Genomic DNA, 21,326 nt, shown 5'->3' on the forward strand with positions numbered 1-21,326 from the left:
TGTTGTAAGTGATATCCTATGCCGGGGTGACAGGATTGTCGTGCCTGCAACGTTGACACGCCGCCTTATGGATCTGGCCCACGAGTCACATCCAGGCATTAGTCGTACCAAAGCTCGCCTGAGAGAGTCCTATTGGTGGCCATGCATGGATAGTCACATTGAAGAACTGGTGCGCACATGCGTGATTTGCCAGTCTTGTGACAAGTCCGCACGTACCTTTCCAGCGCCACTGCAACCTGTTCCTCTTCCTGACGCGGCGTGGGAAAAAATTGCCATCGACATTGTGGGACCTTTCACGCAAGCTTCGGCCGACTGCCGTTTTGCGATTACTGTTATTGACTATTATAGCAAGTGGCCTGAAGTGGCGTTCGTGCGAGATGCGACCACGTCTACAGTGAAGAAGTTTTTACTTGAACTTTTTGCGCGAGAAGGCTACCCACGTAGTATTGTATCCGATCATGGACCACAGTTCTCTTCAGCAAGCTTTGACGAGTTTCTCACGGAGCGTGGAATAACGCACTACAACTCTTCCGTGTATTACCCACAAGCTAACGGCTTGGTGGAGAGATTCAATAGGGTGCTGAAGTCGTACATTCAACTAGCCCTGCTTGAACGTCGTGACGTACGAACAGCCATGCTTGATTACCTGCAAGTATATCGCTGTACGCCTCACGCGACTACTGGTGCGACACCCGCTGTTCTTCTTCATCGACGCCAACCTCGCACCAGACTTGACATATTGGGATTGCCCGACAGATGCTTCAGCACGGACCCGTCAAGGGCGATTGAACAGCTACGAGAGCATGTCAAAAAGAAGCAAATGATCTCGAAGAGCTACACCGATGAAAAACGTGGAGCCAAGGAACCCAGTTTCGTCGTTGGTGATTACGTGCGCGTTAAGACAACTGCAGCTCACGGTAAGCTGTCTTCACAATTTTCCGCGCCCAAGAAGATCATTGGAAAACGGGGACCGGCCTCGTACCTTTTGGACGATGGGCGTGTGTGGAACGCATCTAAGTTAATCGCAGTTCACTCCGGAGCGGTCAACAAAATGAAATCGGGCACCCCTGCTGTTATGAACTGGACACCTGCATTTAATCGGTCTTCTCATGCATTACAGCCTGAAACCGCTGCCCTTATGAACTGGTCCCCTGCATCTGATCGGTCATCTAGTGCGCCCCAATGGGACACATCAAGAGCGGATGGTCATGAAAGGGCAGACCCCGTATCATCTCCACCAGACGGCACGCAAGCTTTGACCAGTCCAGGATTTAATGCGCCTGCAAGGAAAAGCAAGCGTAAAAAGAAGACCCCAAAGAAATTGAAGGACTTCGTTAGGAAGTAGACAAAAACAGTTTTGTGTGTTTCTACCATTTATTTTTATTTTATTTTATTTTTTTTTTTTGCAAGAGGGGATATGTGGTATAAGGCGTCGCTACCGACTACAGCGCTGTGCGGTGGCACGCGCTCGGTGGCCGCCACGGGGGAGAAGGAAGAAGATGAAATAAACAAGATGTCTCCGTTTATGCTGTGCTATTCATTATGCACGATGTAACAGATGGCGTCATCCAGCCATCAAGAAGTCCTTGGGCGTCGCCGGTAGTGCTGGTTAAAAAGAAAGATGGAAGCTTGCGATTTTGTGTCGACTACCGCAAGCTGAACCGTGTGACGAAGAAAGACGTGTACCCATTACCGCGCATCGATGATTCACTCGAAAGGCTGAGGTATGCAAGCTACTTTTCGTCAATGGACCTCAAAAGTGGGTATTGGCAAATTGAGGTCGACGAGCGAGATAGAGAAAAAACGGCTTTTGTAACGCCTGACGGGCTTTATGAATTTAAAGTCTTGCCATTCGGATTGTGCTCAGCCCCCGCAACATTTCAGAGACTGATGGATACCGTTCTGTCAGGCCTGAAGTGGCCGACATGTCTGGTCTATCTGGACGACGTCATTGTTTTTTCAAAAACGTTTGAGGAACACCTGAGCAGGCTGCTATGGGTATTCAGGGCAATAAGGTCTGCTGGTCTGACACTGAAACCGGAGAAGTGTCATTTCGGTTTCAAGGAGCTCCAATGTTTAGACCATGTGGTGAGCAATGAAGGTGTTCGACCTGATCCCGATAAGATTACGGCCGCCAGAAAATTTCCGGTGCCAAAAGACAAGAAAGCAGTCAGGTGTTTTCTTGGTCTTTTCGGATACTACCGAAGGTTTATTGCCAATTTCTCCCACATAGCCTCGCCGTTAACACGACTCACAAGAGAAGACGTTTCGTTCTCATGGGGCGACGATCAACAGGTGGCATTTGACGATCTCCGACAACGCCTGCAGACTCCGCCTGTGCTTGCTCACTTTGATGAGGATGCTCCTACCATGGTCAACACAGATGCCAGCAACGTGGGTTTAAGCGCTGTACTCGTCCAGTGGCAAGACTTAGCCGAGCGTGTGATCGCATATGCTAGTAGGACGCTTTCCCGCGCCGAGTCCTACTACTCCACAACGGAAAAAGAGTGTCTTGCTGTTCGTACTGGCGGTTATGAAGTTTCGTCCGTACCTCTATGGTCGTTCCTTCCACGTAGTAAGTGACCATCATTCCCTCTGCTGGCTGACCAACTTGAAAAACCCGTCTGGTCGGCTCGCTCGGTGGAGCTTACGCCTTCAAGAGTTTGATATGACAGTCGTGTATAAGTCCGGACGGCAGCACGCCGACGCCGATCGCTTATCAAGGTCACCCATAAAGCGTGACGATGACACAGAAGATGACAGCATGGCGTTTGTAGGAGTCGTCGACACTACTACGATTTCGTGCAAGCAGAAAGAAGAAAGCGAGTTGCTTCCCCTTATTGAATTTTTGAATGGCCGGACAACAACCGTCCCTAGAAGATTTGCAAGGAGCCTGCCGCCATTCTGCTTACGTAGTGGTGTTCTCTATAAGAAGAACTTTTTTCCAAGAAGAAGCATCCACCTACTTGTCGTTCCAACGTCACTCCGTGAGGAGATCCTCTGTGCTTGCCACGATGAGCCAACGTCTGGTCATCTCGGATACACACGCACATTGGCCAGAATCCAACAGAGATACTACTGGCCAAGACTTCCAGCTATTGTGAAGCATTACGTGCGCACGTGCCTCGATCGCCAACGACGGAAATTGCCACCGTTAAAACCAGCTGGACTATTACAACCAATTCAAGTGCCCACGGTACCTTTTGCCCGAACTGGAATGGATCTCCTTGAACCATATCCGACTCCCCATGCTGGCAACAAGTGGGTAATAGTCGCCACTGATTATCTTACGCGCTACGCGGAAACAAAGGCCTTGTCAAGTTGCACCGCCATTGAAACCACACGATTCTTCGTAGAAAATATTGTCCTGAGGCACGGTGCTCCTACAATCATAATAACGGATCGAGGTGCCGCTTTCACGGCTGCGCTCCTTAAGACAGTGCTTGAGCTCAGTGGAACAGCCCATCAGAAAACAACTTCCTATCATCCACAAACCAACGGCTTAACAGAATGCCTCAACAAGACTATTGCCGACATGTTGAGTATGTACGTTGACGTGGATCACAAGAACTGGGACGACATTCTACCATGCATCACGTTCGCCTATAATACAGCGCAGCAAGAAACTACATGAAGAACGCCGTTCAGTCTCCTTCATGGCCGTGAATTGACGACTATGCTTGACGCCATGTTACTGCATGACTGCAATGACATCAATTTGGACGCTGCATCTTTTACTCAATGAGCAGAAGAAGCGAGGCAGCTTGCACGCGTCCGAATCACCCAGCAGCAAAATTATGACGCCCAACGTTATAATCTGCGACATCGACATGTCGTCTATCGGCCCGGCGACAAAGTCTGGGTATGGAGTCTTATCTGCCGCCGGGGACTGTCTGAAAAATTGCTAAAGAAGTATTTTGGCCCCTACACAGTTTTACAACGCCTGAGCGACGTTAATTACGTGGTCGTTCCTGACAACCCCTCGACAACTCGCCAGCAAAAAACAGAAATCGTGCGCGTTGTGCGAATGAAGCCCTATTTTTCGGACTGATTTACATCATACATATACTACACCGACGTTTGTAGAAGAACATCGGGACGCTGCTCTCTGGAGGGGGGAAAATGCCGCATTGAATATGCAGCACCAAGAAAACAACGAAGTACACGCGCAGCGGGAGAAAGAAGAGGTTCTCTTCCGATCAGTTTGCCAGTGTTCTAGTACAATTAAAGCGAGTTTCCTGTATTTAACTGCTGCTGTTTCTGCATTGTGACAATATTAGTCGACCATTAACCGATGAGGTTGTGTTAGGTCCTTGGCCTGACGCCAGCAGAACACGTGTGGTTATACGAGCCGTCATCGCTTTCTTAGAAGCCACTGGACTGGATGCACGTCTGTAGAGTTACCAAGCCTAATAAGAACATATCATCTCTCTACCTTACCATCGTCATTCATCACTCTTTCACTTCCCAGTCACCCTTCCCAGTGTAGAGCAGCAGGCCAGAGCAAACTATAGCTCAGGCCGACCTCTCTACCTTTCTGTAAATAAATTCTCTCTCTCTCTCTCTCTCTCCTTATAAATTGTTTCTTGGCGAGTCTGCCAGAATAGGTGTGCGTGACACACTTCTACGCCACCGACATCATCATCGTCGTCGTCGTCGTCGTCGTCGTCTAATCACCGTCTGTGTCACGATTCCCATGCTGCACCACGACGAACTCGAATCAACCTGTTTCCATATGCCAGGCTTTGTGTAACCTAGTGCACACTTCCAGTATTTCTTAAATACTCGCCATTGTTACACTAGCCACAGAAAAAATAATTCAGATATTTCACTCACGACTAGCAAATTACTCTGAATACGGATAACATTCTATCCTTCGAGGCGTTCTCCGAGCGACGGCCGTAGGAAAGTGTGCTGCGACATACGAATTTCTTTCTGACAGTGACTCGCTCGAAATTTCGCAATTATTTCCACTAGTTTATCGCTCTTGATATTATAGCACTGTACTCTTACCTTTAGTGCTGTATAAATTTGGCACGCCCCGAGTTCATTGCAACGTAATAAAATGATGGTGGTTATCACAGTATACGAACACACACTAATACATGCGATTTCAGTCTACAATCCTTTCCACACGGCTCTTGACAGAAAGTTAAATAACGGGAAATACCGCCACAAAGCTTGTCGTCATATCAGCGTTAAGTTCAACCAGGCTTCAACAGGACAACATCAGAAAGTTTACCTGCAGGTCAGCAGCAAGTGGAAGTAGGTGTTTCATTCGAGATTAAAACAAAATTGCCAAGTATACCTCAAAACTTTTCTCGTTTCATTCATTTTTCATCACACACAGTGGGATTTTTGATAAAGCCGCCAATAGGTTCGCGATGATTTCTAATATTGTCTGAGTGATGTCTATATTCAATCATGCAGTAACATTTACCCTTTTTGCAGTTGCGATGGAGGCATTCTTTCGAAATATTGCAGTTTTTTTCTTTAAACCAACACACAATATCAGATTCATGGCGGCCCCTTCCCGAGAGATCTAAATATACCTATTTTAAAAGAATCTGCGTTAGTCCTCTCTTTTGTTGAGGTAGCTCACCGGATGTCCTATTCGTTAATGTCCCTGCATTATCGTTTCTTTCACACACAGACTAGCGTGAAATGTTTCTCGGATGATCACGATTCACAGCATACATCCACTTAGGGAAATCAGTGAAGAATCGGTTGCACATGCAGGCGGTGTTTATCCTCAATAGCTTTTTGAAGCTTTGATTTATCTTGGCTCAAACTCTACGAAAGGAGTGCGTAGACACACCAGAGTGCAAACCCACCACTTTGATTATTGAAACGGCAGTTTCCGAGTACAGCACTCAGCTCATTCCTATTCCTGCACACTCTTTCATATCTCTATACCCCTTTGAGCTACATATTTCGTTTGGCTGCAGGTCAGCTATGTAACTGGTCGTCTGGACATATGGTTGGGCAACTGTGGGTTATGCGACTTAAACACGTACTTGCGAGAAAACGTAAGGGTTGATATCGTTGCATGCATGTCGGTTGACTTTATTTCGCACTATTCATAATTGCCAATAATACAGCATATTATCATATCTTGCTCTTGCATTAGTGTAATGTACTGAACTAACAGTTCCTCTATCTTTGTAGTCGTGTGGCTTCGAGACATCTCCAAGGCTGAATCTGAGCCAGCAGGTTCTTGGCTGGGTCTTTGAAGGCAAAGCAATACGATCGATTCCTTAATTGTGCATGGCTGTCAACTAGCACAACAGCGTTCGCGTGTTCGTCAGTTCTTAAAACTAGCCCTTAAACACGTGGTCTGTCAGCCTATCGACTGCGACTGAGGATGCACGACGACGAACACAGCTCGCGTAAAAGTGCATTGTCTCAAAACCACCCTAATCTACAATTAACTTAATCGAGTAGTTCGCGTACAGCGAGACACTTGCTTCTCTTCCACGTCCTGCAGTCGGCGTTAAGCAATTCGCAAACTAAGAGAATGTCACTCGCGATACCACCAAAGTTGCGAGTATCTTGCAGCTGTAAATTTAAATTAAGGTGGCCTATAGAGTTGAACGAAAGCACAATGCAGATGCCATAGCGTGTTGTCAAAGTTAGTAAGTAATGTCTTAAGGCTGTTAGTTTAACTGAAGGCAGCGTATACAGTTCAGCGAACACAAATCATAGTATCGGGGCCCTGTAGCATCGGATATAAAACTAGCTGGCTTATTGCAGTTGCCTCAAGGAGGAACCACGCCCCTGCTTATTCCCGCCATCCACAGACGTCGTTCTAGAACGCCGCCGCTTGCCGCCGCCTCGGGCCACTCGCAGCGGAGAGCCGAGCAGCCATTTCTCCTCCATGGCCAGCATGCCCTGCATTGTGTTGGAAGGTGGCAGCTGCCTCGTCTCCGGTAGCGCGAACGCCATCACGCTCAGCACCAGCAACATGGCGGCCGAGACGGCGTACGCAGCGCTCCTTAGCGGCGGAGACGGGATCAAGTTGACGAACGGCGCCACGAAGGCGCCTAGCCGGCCGCTCATGTAGCAGCAACCCAACGCAGTGCCGCGCAGCACGGTCGGATACAGCTCGGCGGAGAAGGCGAACAGCGTGACGGCGGACAAGTCGAAGGCGAGAAGCCCCGAGATGACGAGAGTGGTGGAGAGCTTCGCCGAGGCGCCGAACAGCTCCGCCACTGACAAGGCGGTGGCCACAACGGAGAGTGCCAGCATGCTAAAGCCGAGGGACAGGCGTCGACCGGCGCGCGTGATGGCGTAGACGTCCGCCACGACGCAAGGCAGTCGGAGCAAGACGAGGGCGATGCGGGCCCGTTCGCTGTTGCGCAACACGTCGGTCGTGGTGAAGTGCGCAAACGCGCCAAACACCAGGAACCAGCAGCCGAATATGACGGCAGACCGCCGACGCAGGTGCTGTTTGGACAGCAAGTCGGAGACGCGGACTTCTGCGAGTATTGATTAGACTGTTATGTACATACGCGGCATAATGTGCGCTAAGGATGGTTTAAAGGGGACGACAGTCACCCCATCATAGCTGCAAACACTTCACAGAAAGATCAACCAATCATCTTGTTCTTACTTTTCTTTTCGAATATAGCAACACAATTGAAACTCAATCTGATGAAGCACGATTTTTCATATTTCGCAAGATAACGAAGAGCTAGCCATTCTCTGTCAAGTATCGATATAGTTCCTTGTTGCCATCAGCTCGAATTAACGAAGCTTTCGCGGCACTAAACACGATTTTACGAAGTTTCTTTGAAAATAAATGAGCAAAAATTCTATGATTTCTTTCCACTTTTCTCTCACAGAACAGATTGATAGATGGATGTGAAACTGTTGTATCCATTCATCCATCTTCTGAGGGGCGTGCGCTGTAATGCAACGTCGTTAATATATTTAGTGTCGCTAGTTACGGCCCAATTGTTATGGTGGTTAGTTTCTAGCCACTATACGATTGTTTTATTTTTACCAGGTTCCATGCGGCAGCCGGAAGCACTTTTACGTGTCAAATGGAGCTGAGGGCAGTCAGTGGTGGTCTGTTGTCACCTATATCACTCCCACAAAAATATGGTGGCTGCTTTCGTTATTGGATTGTTTATGCGACAGACGACAGTGATCGTCTCCTTGGAACTTTGTTGCTCTGCTTGATCACATGAGAACTTCAGTCATTGTCACTGTCCTAAAAATCGGCAACATAGTTTCACGTGACCATCGAACGTGCCTGTATCGCCCACCCATGGAAAGAGTTTCTGTTCGGGCTGCCCTCGCTTACTTTACACACGTTCAGGTGTGTATTAATGGAAAATAAAATGTCGTGTTGTATCTTTCGGCTGAGGCTACTGTGGTATACTGGGTTCCTCTTGTCCCCGGGGGGCGTACTTCCATTGAATATCTGCACTGTAATAATGAGTTCCGTGAGTTTCCGCCTGGGCTGCGGCTCGTTTTTTTTTCGTCGGGACCTTTGTCTCTCTCGCGTCGAGTCTGACGCGCGATAGAACAGCTGCATTAAAATTATAGATTTCGATGGACAAGATCACCTTCTTGTACGCCACCAACTTCACGATTTAGCGAAATAATTTGAACGCCCTATTCAGCCTCAACTTTATATCATTCATAATGCCATCATGCGGCTTTCAGCACGTGACCAAGGCATACTTTCCGGAAAACCAACAGTATTCCTCCCCTTGTATTGGGTATGCGCAATTAATGACCCGTGCAGGATTGAGCCAACGCGTTCGCACCGTGCTCCGAGACGATGGCACCTTCCGGTTCTTGCTGCATGGCCAGCTGTTCGTTCTGCCGGTTCAGCTCGATCCTGAGGCGAGAGAGGCGGCGTCTGAACATGCTCGGCTCAATGTTGTTGACGCCGGCCGCCCACGCGAGAACGCTCTCGGCGTAGCGCATCTCGGAGACGGCCACGAGCCAGCAGGGAGACTCCTCCATCAGGTACACCGCGACGATCATGCCGCACGAGGGAATCATGAAGGCAACCTGCGACACATGCGAGCTGCTTCAGGCCTCCATAACAGCGTTGAAATGAAGACAAATCAAGACTCAGACCACGATAAAAGCAAATAAAAGCAAGATGTTTCGGTCAGAGTACAAGAGCCGGGTTCACAAGTGGATATCATTGCGTGAGCAGTCTGGTTATGCATGTCATAAAATGTGACGTAAGCAACGTGTGCAGACGTATGGAAGGTTTCCGTAATTTCGATTGGGTGTGTGCGCCGTTGTCTGGTTTGTGATAGATTTGATATGAACATACGTATTCCGAAGAAACGTGACATAAATGTCTTCATGTCTGTTCCTAACCAGATGGGTCCAATACCAACTATCGATTTCCAACAGTGTTGACTTGTTGGTATCACAACGGTACTCTGCAAAAACTAATCTACAGATACCTCTTGAGCAATCAGTTATCCAATGAGTTACCGAATCATTTGCATTCGTCAACAATGAATTGGCGATAGATTAGTCAATTGTAAGTCAAGTTCAAACGATATCAAGCAAAAGAAGTGGGCGTGCAGTGTGTCGGCGAGATAACCACTGGTTATTGAGGGTTATTAGTCGAGCGGCGGGTGGGGGTGGAGTGCACTTTCCCAGAAACCTAGTGAAATCAATTTTTCTCTTTATTTTGGTATCTTCCAGACAGTCTCCGATTCCTTATTGTTGCCGCCCCTTGAATTATATAGTACCTGAGCTGCCTACGTTTTGTTCATTACAAGGCCCGTGTGCTCAGATTTGGGTGCACGTTAAAGAACCCCAGGTGGTCTAAATTTCCGGAGCCCTCCACTACGGCGTCTCTCACAATCATATAGTGGTTTTGGGGCGTTAAACTCCACATATCAATCAATCTATTCGTTACACTTCCTCTTGCTAAAGAATGTACTCGTAAAAGCTGTCGTACTTCACAGGGAGTTGAGCTAAAGTGGCTAAAGCCCTTCGCAGCCACCTTAACATTGCTCCGTGCATACGATTTGTGCAAACTTCGTTTTCGTTTGCGTAACGTACGTTATTTAGCGCGCGCTTAGGATCACAAAATTTTTATAACTGGATGGTGTGAAACACATCCAGGGCATATTGGCATCCTGACAGGGACGCTATGGGTCTCGTGACGTTCTGTGAAAAGGAGGCACAGCCCCGTGAAATTCGGGACGGTTGGTAACCATAGTTTACGGGTAAAACGTGGCAGCTCCAAGAACTGGACCGGGGCTCACGAGAGGCCCATGTACCACCTTGCAGTGGGCGTCTAGTCAGGTTACGATGATTAGTTAATTCAATCAAGCTACACTGTTATGAAAAACAGTACTTGATCTTTTTATGTGAGCCCTGCCTAGCCACGTATGAGACGCTCTTTTAAAGAGACGCGCTAAATGACACTGAGCTCTCCTATGAGAAAGGTATCCTCTCGTCGGAGAGTCGTGGAACGTGATAGAGAGCTAAACGTACCACTTTAAAGAAACACAATATTAATGTGAAGTAACAGAAGATGATGTCCAGGAAAGTACAGGGGATGTTATTATCAGTAAATATAATCTAAATGTGAAGAAGAAAGAAAAATAGACGAAAATATAACTTGCCACAAGCAGAATCCGTAGATGTGACCTTTGAATAACGCGCCCAACGCACCACGGCGCTACGGTGCCCACCCCCACCCCCACCCCCACCCACATTATATGGTACAGATGCAGCAGCGGCAGCCAGCGTCGCCTGCTGCCGTTAGTCCTCTCCTACCTATATGTCAGGACTGAGCGAGAAGAGTGGGAAGCAACTTTGTTTAAGTGAAATATTTCACAAAGGAATGGTATTCAGCCCGTGCCTTGTCACCACCTCCTCATCGCGGTATGGCGTGGAGCTGCTTTTGCAGGTTCGTATCGTGGAGTACACTTTCTTGCTCCTCGGATGAGGGAGTGGTCAGGAGATCATTCTTGCTGCAGTCCCATAGTATATGAAAGAGGGAGGCCAAGGATGCCACACTGTGAGCAATGCGTACTGAACAAATCGGGGAGAATGTGTGTGTACCTCCGCGAGCACGCAGGAAGGAGTGTGAGTATCCAATTCATTTTGAGAGAGCGCGATTCAGCCATGTGAGAGGTAGTGAGCCGAGCTATACCTGTGCCAGGTGCCAGTTTGGGATGCAGACGTAGATGAGCTCGCTGTAGACGTCTGCAGCCAAAATGCCACTGGCGATGGCGACGGCGCAGTAAGAGGCGCGATAGCGCGTGCCAGTCACCTCGAACAGAAGCACGTGCGACGCCACGACTACACCGGCGGCACCGGCCGAAAGTAGGAACCGGAGCGCGGCGAACACGGGCACGGTGAGGGCGAACACGAGCATGGTGCCGGTGAAGAAGAGCAGCACAAGCCACAAGCACAGCACGGGCCGTCGACCGATGCGGTCTGCCGCGATGCCGGCCACCTGGGCGAGTTGGTATGGAAGCATGACGAGAAAAGTAAAACGACGGCAATGCAAGACGTAAGGGGTGTCTGCAACACTTTTTCAGCATGGTCAGACAACACCGCCTATCGGCGGTCGAGACTCCTGAGAGCACGCAGCCTGAAAATTACCATTCATTCTAAGGTCAGCTAGAAACCACTTTTCTTTAACACCAAGGTGCTTTATGCAACACCACCTAGACTATTCACAAGGCCCGTTCATACCCCTCTCTCCAGACGGCATACGTCACGCTAGTTGTCCGATGTTATGACCGGCACAGCAAGGAGGTGGCTTGCAAGGGACGCTCATCGGCGTAACGGTCAAACGCTGTCCGCGTCCTGCAGGAACGCGGGAGGCGTCTGTGTGCGCCGCAGGAAATGCACGTCAGCGGCACTGGGACACACAGTCGGCGTCTAGCGCGTGCACGGACGGCTATAAAAGGAGCGTGTCGGGAGTGCGCTGTGCTCTCTCTCTGGACTTCGCTGGCCCGCTCGTCTCGAGTGCGCTCCGGGCCCTTGTGATGGAAAGGCGCGTCTGTACGCTCTCGTTGCAATGTACTTCTCTTGCAAATATGTAAATTAAACGCATCTTCTACTTGTTCGTGAGACGCGGCGCAAGAGTCGTCCTTCACCGGATCCAGGGTGGCAGCCTCAACCCCTCCCTGGGCATATCACCGACTGTCCAGTGGCCGAGGACGCGTCGCTCAGGTGGTGGCGTTGGTCACCCCGCGCACTTTTTTACCCCGAACGGTAAACATGCCACGACAGGTTTGCCTTTCATCGCCTACCTGCTTCGCTGGTTAGACTGCGTTAGGCTTGGTGCTGCCTCGCACTGCTCTGAGTCTTCGTCCGTTCCCACGTGTCCTATTTTATTGGTGTTGTATTTGTGAGTATGTGATTACACATCGATCAGTGCAACATGGGACGTTGTTGTGTTCCCGGGTGCCGCGGCAATTATGACAGTGGTCCCAAAGTGCGTGTTTTTGCATTCCACAAGGATGAAACTCGGAAGAAGTCTTGAATAAAAGCCATTCCGCGAAAGGATTTCCCACCAAGCATACACTCCAAGGTGAGAAACTGCTGAAGTTTGTTATCTTACCGGCTCTATCGCATTACTGGCGTTCTGGCTCTGTTGAATGGAGCGAGTATCGTGAGTGGTGATGGTAGATTTGTCGCGCTTCAGGTAGGGCAGTGCGGTAAAATAGAACAGAAATACCCAGGCTCGTGTCAATGTTCCCATTAGCCCGTATCGTATGAAAGTAATGAAGTCACTGTTATGCTTGGCGCAGGTCTGTGAACTCCACTTCCTCGAGGCTGACTTCATCACAAAGCTGTCACATTTCGACGCAGCGTAGGGACGGACATTGACAGTCGACAGCGAGAGGGTGCGCCTAGTGTCAGGTGCTATACCATCAGTGTTTCCGAACTGTCCGTCCTACCCGAGCACGAATCGCAATCGTCGAGAATCTCCTGTCTCGAAACGAGCTCGAATGGAAGACGAGGTCTTAAGCAAAGCGATTAAGGACTCTATATGCGCAAAAAAAGCGAAGAGGAGAGAAATGCTGTGTCCTCTTTCGAATACTTAACAGGCAAGCTCTCTGCTGTATGCAGTAATGATTTCTGGACCATCAAGGCCAACGATCGTTGTGTGATGTTTCTCCGCATCGAAGATAATCCTTCACCGCGCGTGAGGTTTTCCGTCACTGTGCTTGCTGATCTCTCACTTGCAGTCCCAGCAGGTATGATCAAGCTGGTTTCATTACCTTGCGGAGGCGCAGTTCCAGACGCAGTGCGCGACATCCGGACGTTGACCTCACTGCTCCAGCAGCTGGAAAACCACATGACTGAGACGTCTGAAGTTGCAAGTCTGTTGAAAACAGCGTCAGTGTTGCAGCATATCGGCTCCTTATTGAATGAACTGTCCCAAGACAGTGACACGACCGAAGAACACAGTGCTTTGTTTCGTTTGCTAAATGAGCAAATAGCTCTCTCACTCGCTGCCCCCATTCGTCGTTACAGTGCTGAAACATTAGTGTTTCCTAGCGTCCTGCACTCCATATCTCCGCACGCCTATAACTTTGCCAGATCAGCGTCGACGTTGACTTTACGCCATCCTTCAACCCTGTGCCGCGTTTGTTCCAAGTATGAAGGCGATCCACTGAAGGAGCAAAACGAAGCGAACTTCCTCTCCTACATTTGAGAAAGAGTGAAGTGCATGCAGCCGCACGAAAAGACGGTGACGCTAATGGTTGATGAAATTCATACCAAGCCATACTTCGATTATAAAGGGGGCAGCATAGTTGGATCTGCAGCCATTTCTCAAGAGGCAGCCACAACCGCTCATGTTTTCATGATTCAGTCGCTCTTTTCATCAAACAAAGATGTGCTTCACATTCTTCCTATTGCTAAAATGACCGCCGAAAATCTACATGAGTTCTGCAAGAAAGTAATTTTAGAAGTGGAATCTACGGGCCTCAGGGTCATTGCTGTAATTACCGACAACGATTCCCTCAACCGGAAAATGATGTCGTTTTTCTCAGAGAAACAGGAAGTAAACATTGTATATCCTCATTTAGCCGACAACAATCGGCCTCTGTTTTATGTCGTAGACCCTGTGCACATACTGAAATGCATCAGGAACAACTGGATGAATGAAAAAAAAACGAAAGAATATGCTTTTACTTTCTGAAGTGAGCCTGTCAGGAATATTGCCCATCGGGCCGCCCAGAATCAAGGCAGCATCATTTGAAGCCGTATGGCAGCTGTATGCACTGGAGCAGACATCGCTCCTCAAGCTTGGCTACAAGCTAAATTTCAAGGCAATCAATCCAACACCTATGGAAATACAAAATGTAAAGTTGGTGTTAAATGTCATTAATCAGTTTGTATCAAACGCACTTGAGACGCGTGGCGATGCCCTTGAAACCACATGTGCCAGTTCAACAGCTCTCTTTATAAACATCATATCGACGTAGTGGAAAATCGTCAGCGTGAAGACCCCTTTGAAAGGTCGCCGACTGAACGACACCCTTAAAAATCCAGTGAGTGGTATGGTAGACTCGCTGGATGCTTGGAGCAGCGTCAACATGAGCCGTGGCTGCTTGACAAGGGAAACATATTCTGCGTTGAGACTCATTTGCTACTCCCTTGTTGAGCTGTCGCGGTACTGTTTAGAAGAACTGAAGTTCAAGTATGTCTTGCTGAGAAAATTTCAAACTGACACTCTTGAAGATCGCTTCGGTCGCTACCGTCAGCTTGCTGGTGCACAATATCATGTTTCCGTGAGGCAGCTTCTGGAGTCCGAAAAGAAAATTCGTCTGCAAAAGCTGCTGATGCTTCCGCAGCCAGACATCAGCAGCGAAAGTAACACAGAAGTATCGCAACATACCCAAAGCATGACATGGAGGTTGTTGCTGATATCGCGGGATATTGTGCTCATTCAGCTCTGAAGAAGCGGTCATGCGCATTTTTCAGCAGCGTGCTCGTCCTGGAGAGCAGGAACAGAGATGTGGAAGGTAACACAATGATTGACAACTTGTTAAGAGGAAGCTTAAAGTTTCCGCAGCCATGTACTGTGCACATGGTGCTGGTAACAACGCTTGTTGTCGAAAAGCCCACCAAGGGAGAAAATGCAAAGGCGTTCCTCGCTTCGAACAACCAACATGACATTGTAAGCTCCATTACCACGGATTGGCCGCTAGGGGTCTTGGAGTGCAGCAGCACTTTGCTTCGGCTCCGTACCGCGACAGCGAAAATTGCCAATCGCTGGTATCTCGAGTGCTCTCAACAACACGAACGCCTTCTTACAGGTGAGCGCTCTCCACTAACCCCTCTTGAGGTTTCGGCGAGCCCCAGGAGGGCCACCAGGCCCAAAAACCAGGCCCCATCGCGCCACCGCCGTGCTAGGCCTTGCGACGCGTCGCGCCACAGCCTCCTCACCTTAGGCCAGCATGGAGGTTCGAGTACAAGGCAAGGACATGGACCCAAGCCAGTATGACCCTTGGGACTGGACCCAAGTCCTCAGAGCCCAGGCAAACCTCCGGGAAACACGAAACGCGACCCACGGTACGAACGCCGATCCTTCTGTGCGAGAGACGCCGAGCCAGTCACGCGAGACTCCACAGACTGCCACAACTCCCGGGCTACAGAGCTCTTCGACGCAGCTGCGCGTTCTCCATACAACCGCCCAAAAGATCAAGCAACTACCGCCCCTTCCACTCGACGGATTTAAAGTGGTGTTCCGCTCCCAGGGAGGTCTTGGCCTTACGACGCTCCAGCCACGCTACCTCCTCACCGCTCTCATGCAGGCCGCTGCGCTTACCGACCCATCTACGCTGACCCTCCGAATTCACCCTGTCAATAACACTTGCACAGTGTCTGCGGTGAATGAAAAGGACGCGCTCAAGCTTGTGCAGCTACAGCACATCACCTACGACAAGCATGAGTATGCCATGAGGGCATACATCGCACCCCCCGATGGCTCAGTCAGGGGTGTTATTACAAACGCATACTGGAAGGAATCACCACAAGAACTACTCGCGGACTTGATCTCCCGCAACCCACACGAAACTATACTAGACGCTCGACGAATGGGACTCATGTGATCGATTCTCATTACCTTTGGACAAGCCTCCGTCCCACGAAAGATTGTTTATGGTGGAGGACTGCATCTGTGCACGCCCTATACACCAAGGGTCGAGACGTGCAGTAACTGCCGGACCATAGGCCACCGCGCGGATGTATGCATACAACCTAGGACGCACAGGTGCCCCAGATGTGGCCAATTACACCCGAAGGAGGCAAATCTAACGTGTACTCCAGTCTGCATCATCTGCGAAGGCCCACATCTGTCGGGGACCCGGGAGTGTAAGCACCGGCACCTACCTAAAGTAACCAGGCCCAAGTCACCACGTGAACCACGATCACAGGAAGGAGTAGACCACTCACTACGCGGTGCAAGCACCAAACGCTCTGAGCCACATGCCGGCCAACGAAAAGGGCAGTCGAAGAGTTCCGACCAACCTACATGGGCGGACAAGCTGAAGACGCCCAATGGGACCAGACCACCGGCAACCAACACTCCGCCTGCCCCGGACCCCCGTGACCAGGAGCTCCGGGCCCTGCGTGTGGAGGTAAGCCATCTCACGACCCTTCTAACACAAAGCCCTACTCCCCCCTCACCTCCTTCGCAACAGCCGTCCCCAGAACAAGTCACCCCACCCACTGCGCAGTCACCCAACAGCGCCGCCACACACTCCTCACCCCCCCTTAAAAAGAAACGTAATTCAGACTCAGTCGATGATTATCAGGCTGACCTAAGAAACTTGGAAGCCAAATTTGACGCCAAAGTGGTAGCATTGGAGGCGCGCATCGAAGCTAAATTTTCAACGATAGTCGAGGAGCTGTCTACTCGTTTTGAGCAACAGATGGATGCACTATTCACACGCCTAACCCAAATTCTAGAAACTAGGTTTACGCAATTTGAGACCCGCCTTCAGAGGCTCGAAACTACCAGCTAATCAAATGAGGGGTCTTCTACCTACATCTCACACACACCTGCTCCTTCTATTTCACTTCCACTACAGCAACAACAACGAATCCTAGCTCCGCCCACGCTCCAATATGGCGGGTCGTGATACTTCTACCCACCTATCACTAATCCAATGGAACTGCCGCGGCTTTCGGGGCAAGCGCGCACCGCTGCAGCTCTTAATACCTGCCCTCCCTGCCATACCCAAACTTCTTTTGTTACAGGACACGCAACACCAAGCCAAACTTCCAAGTTACCATGCAGTAAACTCACACCCCACTGACACTCCCCGAGTGTCCACACTTATTCATCGCACCCTTACCTACCAAGAACACACAATCACCTCCTCCACTCCGTGCGTCCTCATAGAACTCATTCCCACGAAACTTAACACACCTCCGATTTTTATAGCCAATATCTACCACACCCCACGCCAGGCCATGGCCAATCTTGATGCGCTATTGCAGAGAATTCGCCGCATCGCGGGCCGAAACCCCCTACTCATAGGCGGCGATTTTAACTCTCAGCATACAGACTGCGGTTATCGGTACACCACAGCACGGGGTCGCAGGCTTTGGACTACCATTCAAGACTTGCGCCTCACTACACATAACAACTTTCTCACACCAACCCGAATGGGCAATAGCGTAACAATGGACACTAGTCCAGACCTCACACTCAGCCGTTCTCTCAAAGATATCTCATGGTCTCGTACACAACACACACTTGGAAGCGACCATTATATTATCGCCATACAAATACCTCGCACACCACACAGACCTCGACTCCTCACCCACAATCTGATTCACTGGGACGCTATTCGATCCGCTCGTCGGGAACTCCCCAATACCCCGATACAAGACATTGATCATTGGGTCTCATCTCTCCTAGTTGATATAACCGCAAACACACAAAAGATTACCACACCACCCAACACCCCTACATTGGACACTCGCTTAGCCCACCTCTGGGAGGCGCACCACAGCATACTGGAGAGATGGAAACGACAGAAACATAACCGAACGTTAAGACGCCGACTGGCTACGCTACAGACACAAATAACTGCGCACACCGAGGAGTTGTGTCGTTCCAACTGTGGTCAGGTGTGCAACAGCATAGCTGGCAACCTCTCTACCAAGTACGCATGGCACCTCCTACGGCACCTTATCGACCCTACACACTCACGCACAACGTCACAACATCACATTACACGCCTACTTCACAACTCCACGCTTTCCCCTGACACCCTTCTGAACCAACTACGCACAACACACACGGCACCCGGCACCTCCTCCCCTCTCCCGCCCTACACGGGAGCCCCGAATGAAGCCCTGGACAACGACATATCAGAGCAAGAGGTCCGTATGGCCCTCCAGAACATCCGAACAAGCTCTGCACCGGGGAAAGACGGCATAACTAACTCCATCCTCCGTAATCTGGATGATCAATCGATTGCACAGATTACAGATTACTCTCATAAATGCTGGAAGGAAGGCACCTTGCCGCAATCCTGGCGCCATGCCAAGATTGTATTCATCCCTAAACCTAACAAACCCCTTACCATATCAAACCTCCGCCCCATTTCACTCACATCGTGTCTCGGGAAGCTTCTCGAGCACGTTGCTTTAAACAGACTGACTCAACACATGCACGACCACAACCTATACCCACACAGCATGGTGGGCTTCCACCCGTGTCTCTCCGCCCAAGATGCCATGCTTCAACTGACGCACGGCATTCTTGATCCTCTCATCCCCGCTCATACTAAAGCCGTCTTGGCCCTGGACTTAACCAAGGCCTTTGATCGAAAAGAACACCGAGCGATCATGGCGGCTCTCTCCCCCCTCAATGTGGGCGTTCGTATGTACGCCTACATACAAGCCTTCCTATCAGGACGCACGGTCGAGGTTCATATGGGCCCCCATGTGTCCCCTCTATATACCCTCAGTGGTGTAGGCATGTGATGTGTGGTGCGCGTTCAAAGTGCGCGCCTTCGAAAAGTGCGCGTCACGAAAAAAAAAAAAAAACAAAAGGAGAAATACCAGAGTGCACGTGCGGTGCTGCTTAAACAAGAATGACGACGTTAAAGAGCGTCAAGCACGAGGATGCGTGGCAGGACGTGAAGTAAACAAAAGGTAAAACATCCAATGGGCAGCGAACACGGAGATTTCAAGGCCCAATGGCTTGACACCACGAAACAGTAGTATCTCCAATGAGAACGAGACAAGTGGGCCAGAGCTGAAGCAGGAGCCTGGGGAGACCAGAGCAAGGGGAATTCGAGGCAGGCAGTGCAAGCGGAAGGTCGTCACCGGACCGGGCGCTGAAGATGGGCCGTTGGGTTCCGGACCCGAGCCTACAGGACTTCCACCGGCCGGGGCCTCCTGCTGTCGGGTTCCCGCTCCAAAGGACCGTGGCCATCCGGTCCTGAACTCCTTTCCAGGGCCTGCGGACTTTGGTTCCGGCAGGCGAGCTACAGCCGTCGGGCTCCGGGCCCGAGCTGTGCGCCCAGCTGCTTGACTAGGTCGACCCTAGTTCCCGGACGCGTCGCCACCAGCCTGCGTTCTCCCGTCTCCGACGTGTCCACGCTCCTCAAGCCGAAACCATCACGATTTGGTAGGGCTTTTCGACGTGTCGCCAGCAGCCAGCGTTCCCTCGTCCTCGTCCAGCCCACGCATTGACGCAGGAGTCACGGCGTTCCGGTTTGCTCATCGTCAGCGGAATTCAGCGTGTGGGTGAGACCGAACAGATATCTTGCGCTACTCCCATCACTCAGCCCCTTTCGAACGTTTGGTTTAGTTACTGACTTTGAACGTTTTTGTTGGGTGTTTACAGATGTGTTTCGTCATGTCCAGTCAACTGTTTATTAAGTGTTTTGTTTTGTGAGGAATCTTTGCTTTTTTTTTCTTTTCAATTAAACTTTTTGTGTGTTTCTTGGAAACCGAACGGCTTTGTCCTTATTAACAAAACTCTCTGAGGCTCAGCCCGGGAGAAAAACAAATCAGCAAATAAGAACCTGCATCACAAATTGGCGTCCGCGACAGGACAAAGTCGTTTGTTTTTCCAGTAGATTTTTTTGACGTGGTTAACACGATGACGAACACGTGGGAGTTAATTGAGTTGGCGGATAAAATGGGACTGACGGGAGCGGAGTTCAAGGAGTGGTACGACAAGCAAATGGCGCAAGCGCAAGAGGAACGGGCTGCGATATGTGACGCTAAAAAGCAGCAGATTGCATTGCAAACACACGCTAAGAGAGAGGAGTTCGAGCGAGAAACACGGGCTAGGAGAGAGAAGCTCGAGCGAGAGACACGCGCTAAGAAGGAGCAGCTTGAGCTAGAAATGCGTGAAAAGAAAAGGCTGCTCGAGATAGAGATGCGCGAAAAGAAGAGACTGTTGGAACTAGAATATGAGGATTTGCAGCAGTGGCTTGAGAGGGAAAACGCTGAATATACGTGGTCTGAGAGCCAGAGTAGTCAACCAGTGGATGAGGTGTGCTCTGAAAGCAGTTACATCGGGAGCGATTTGAATTTACGTGAGACTGACCCTGTACCTCGTCATGACCTTTCGCTAGAGAAAGAAACTCTGAAAGAGTATGACAGGGAGGTAAACAGTCAAAAGACTAGGAGACTCGATAAGCTTATTGAAGCGCAGGAATGCTTCGTGAGCATGGAACAAGAACGTTCCATTCAGAGTAAAGGGTATTTTGAAACCTGTGAGAGGTCAAGCGCACTTTATTCAGAGGTAGGATTGCCTCTGAATAGCTCCGCTGAAGGAGCAATAAAAGGTCTCCTAGGTAATGCCGGCGAATGCCATAATGAAAGCTCTGATGTAGCAGCTACCTATTGTTTTGGGCCACTGGAGATAGCAACAGACGCTACGGACATGGTTTTTCACCATGATTATAACTTGCCCATACAGAGAGATGGCTTGTGTTCTCGGGAAATTGTAGATGATGCTTTTAGAAGAATATTGGAGCAAAATGCAAAAGCACTTGTTGAAGAACAGAGAGTAGAGTTGCAATGTAGGTCAGCTATATGTGACAATGAGGGTAATCACGATGACCCAGGCAGAAGGGTTGAAAGTATTGATGAACAAGCAATACAGAAAGCTGAAGGGATGGAAAGTGAACCAGAAGGCAGTAATGGTCCAGCAGGTTATTGTACGAGGAAGGACGCCGACTGGTGCTCTTTGGCATCTTCGGTTGAAGAGGTCGCTTCTGTTAAGATGTCTCAACGATTAGCGGCTTACGAGCTCAAGCAAGGCGTTCGTGGGAAGGATGAAATGATTCAGGCGTGGTTGTACTGGTGCGCCTGGAGGCAACGCC

General features: G+C 49.8%; 1 protein-coding gene across 1 annotated transcript; it reads right to left on the bottom strand.

Moving 5' to 3' along the window:
- Positions 1 to 6,744: 6,744 nt before the first annotated feature.
- On the bottom strand, positions 6,745 to 11,479 carry LOC119168383 (organic cation transporter protein). Its single transcript, XM_075867879.1, has 3 exons — positions 11,150 to 11,479; positions 8,778 to 9,027; positions 6,745 to 7,478 (listed from the first exon to the last, which is right to left on the bottom strand). The coding sequence occupies exons 1-3, from the start codon at positions 11,477 to 11,479 to the stop codon at positions 6,745 to 6,747; spliced, it is 1,314 nt and encodes a 437-aa protein (XP_075723994.1).
- Positions 11,480 to 21,326: the final 9,847 nt, after the last annotated feature.

This window comes from Rhipicephalus microplus, chromosome 6 (assembly GCF_043290135.1).
Source record: "Rhipicephalus microplus isolate Deutch F79 chromosome 6, USDA_Rmic, whole genome shotgun sequence".
Taxonomy (NCBI): Eukaryota; Metazoa; Arthropoda; class Arachnida; order Ixodida; family Ixodidae; genus Rhipicephalus; species Rhipicephalus microplus.

Excerpts from the sequence above, each read along its gene's own strand:
- LOC119168383 (XM_075867879.1), bottom strand. The coding sequence starts at position 11,479 with ATGCTTCCATACCAACTCGCCCAGGTGGCCGGCATCGCGGCAGACCGC. Across the intron at positions 9,028-11,149 it reads CAAACTGGCACCTGGCACAG|GTTGCCTTCATGATTCCCTC; the intron begins GTATAGCTCGGC and ends CATGTGTCGCAG. Across the intron at positions 7,479-8,777 it reads TGCCATCGTCTCGGAGCACG|AAGTCCGCGTCTCCGACTTG; the intron begins GTGCGAACGCGT and ends CAATACTCGCAG.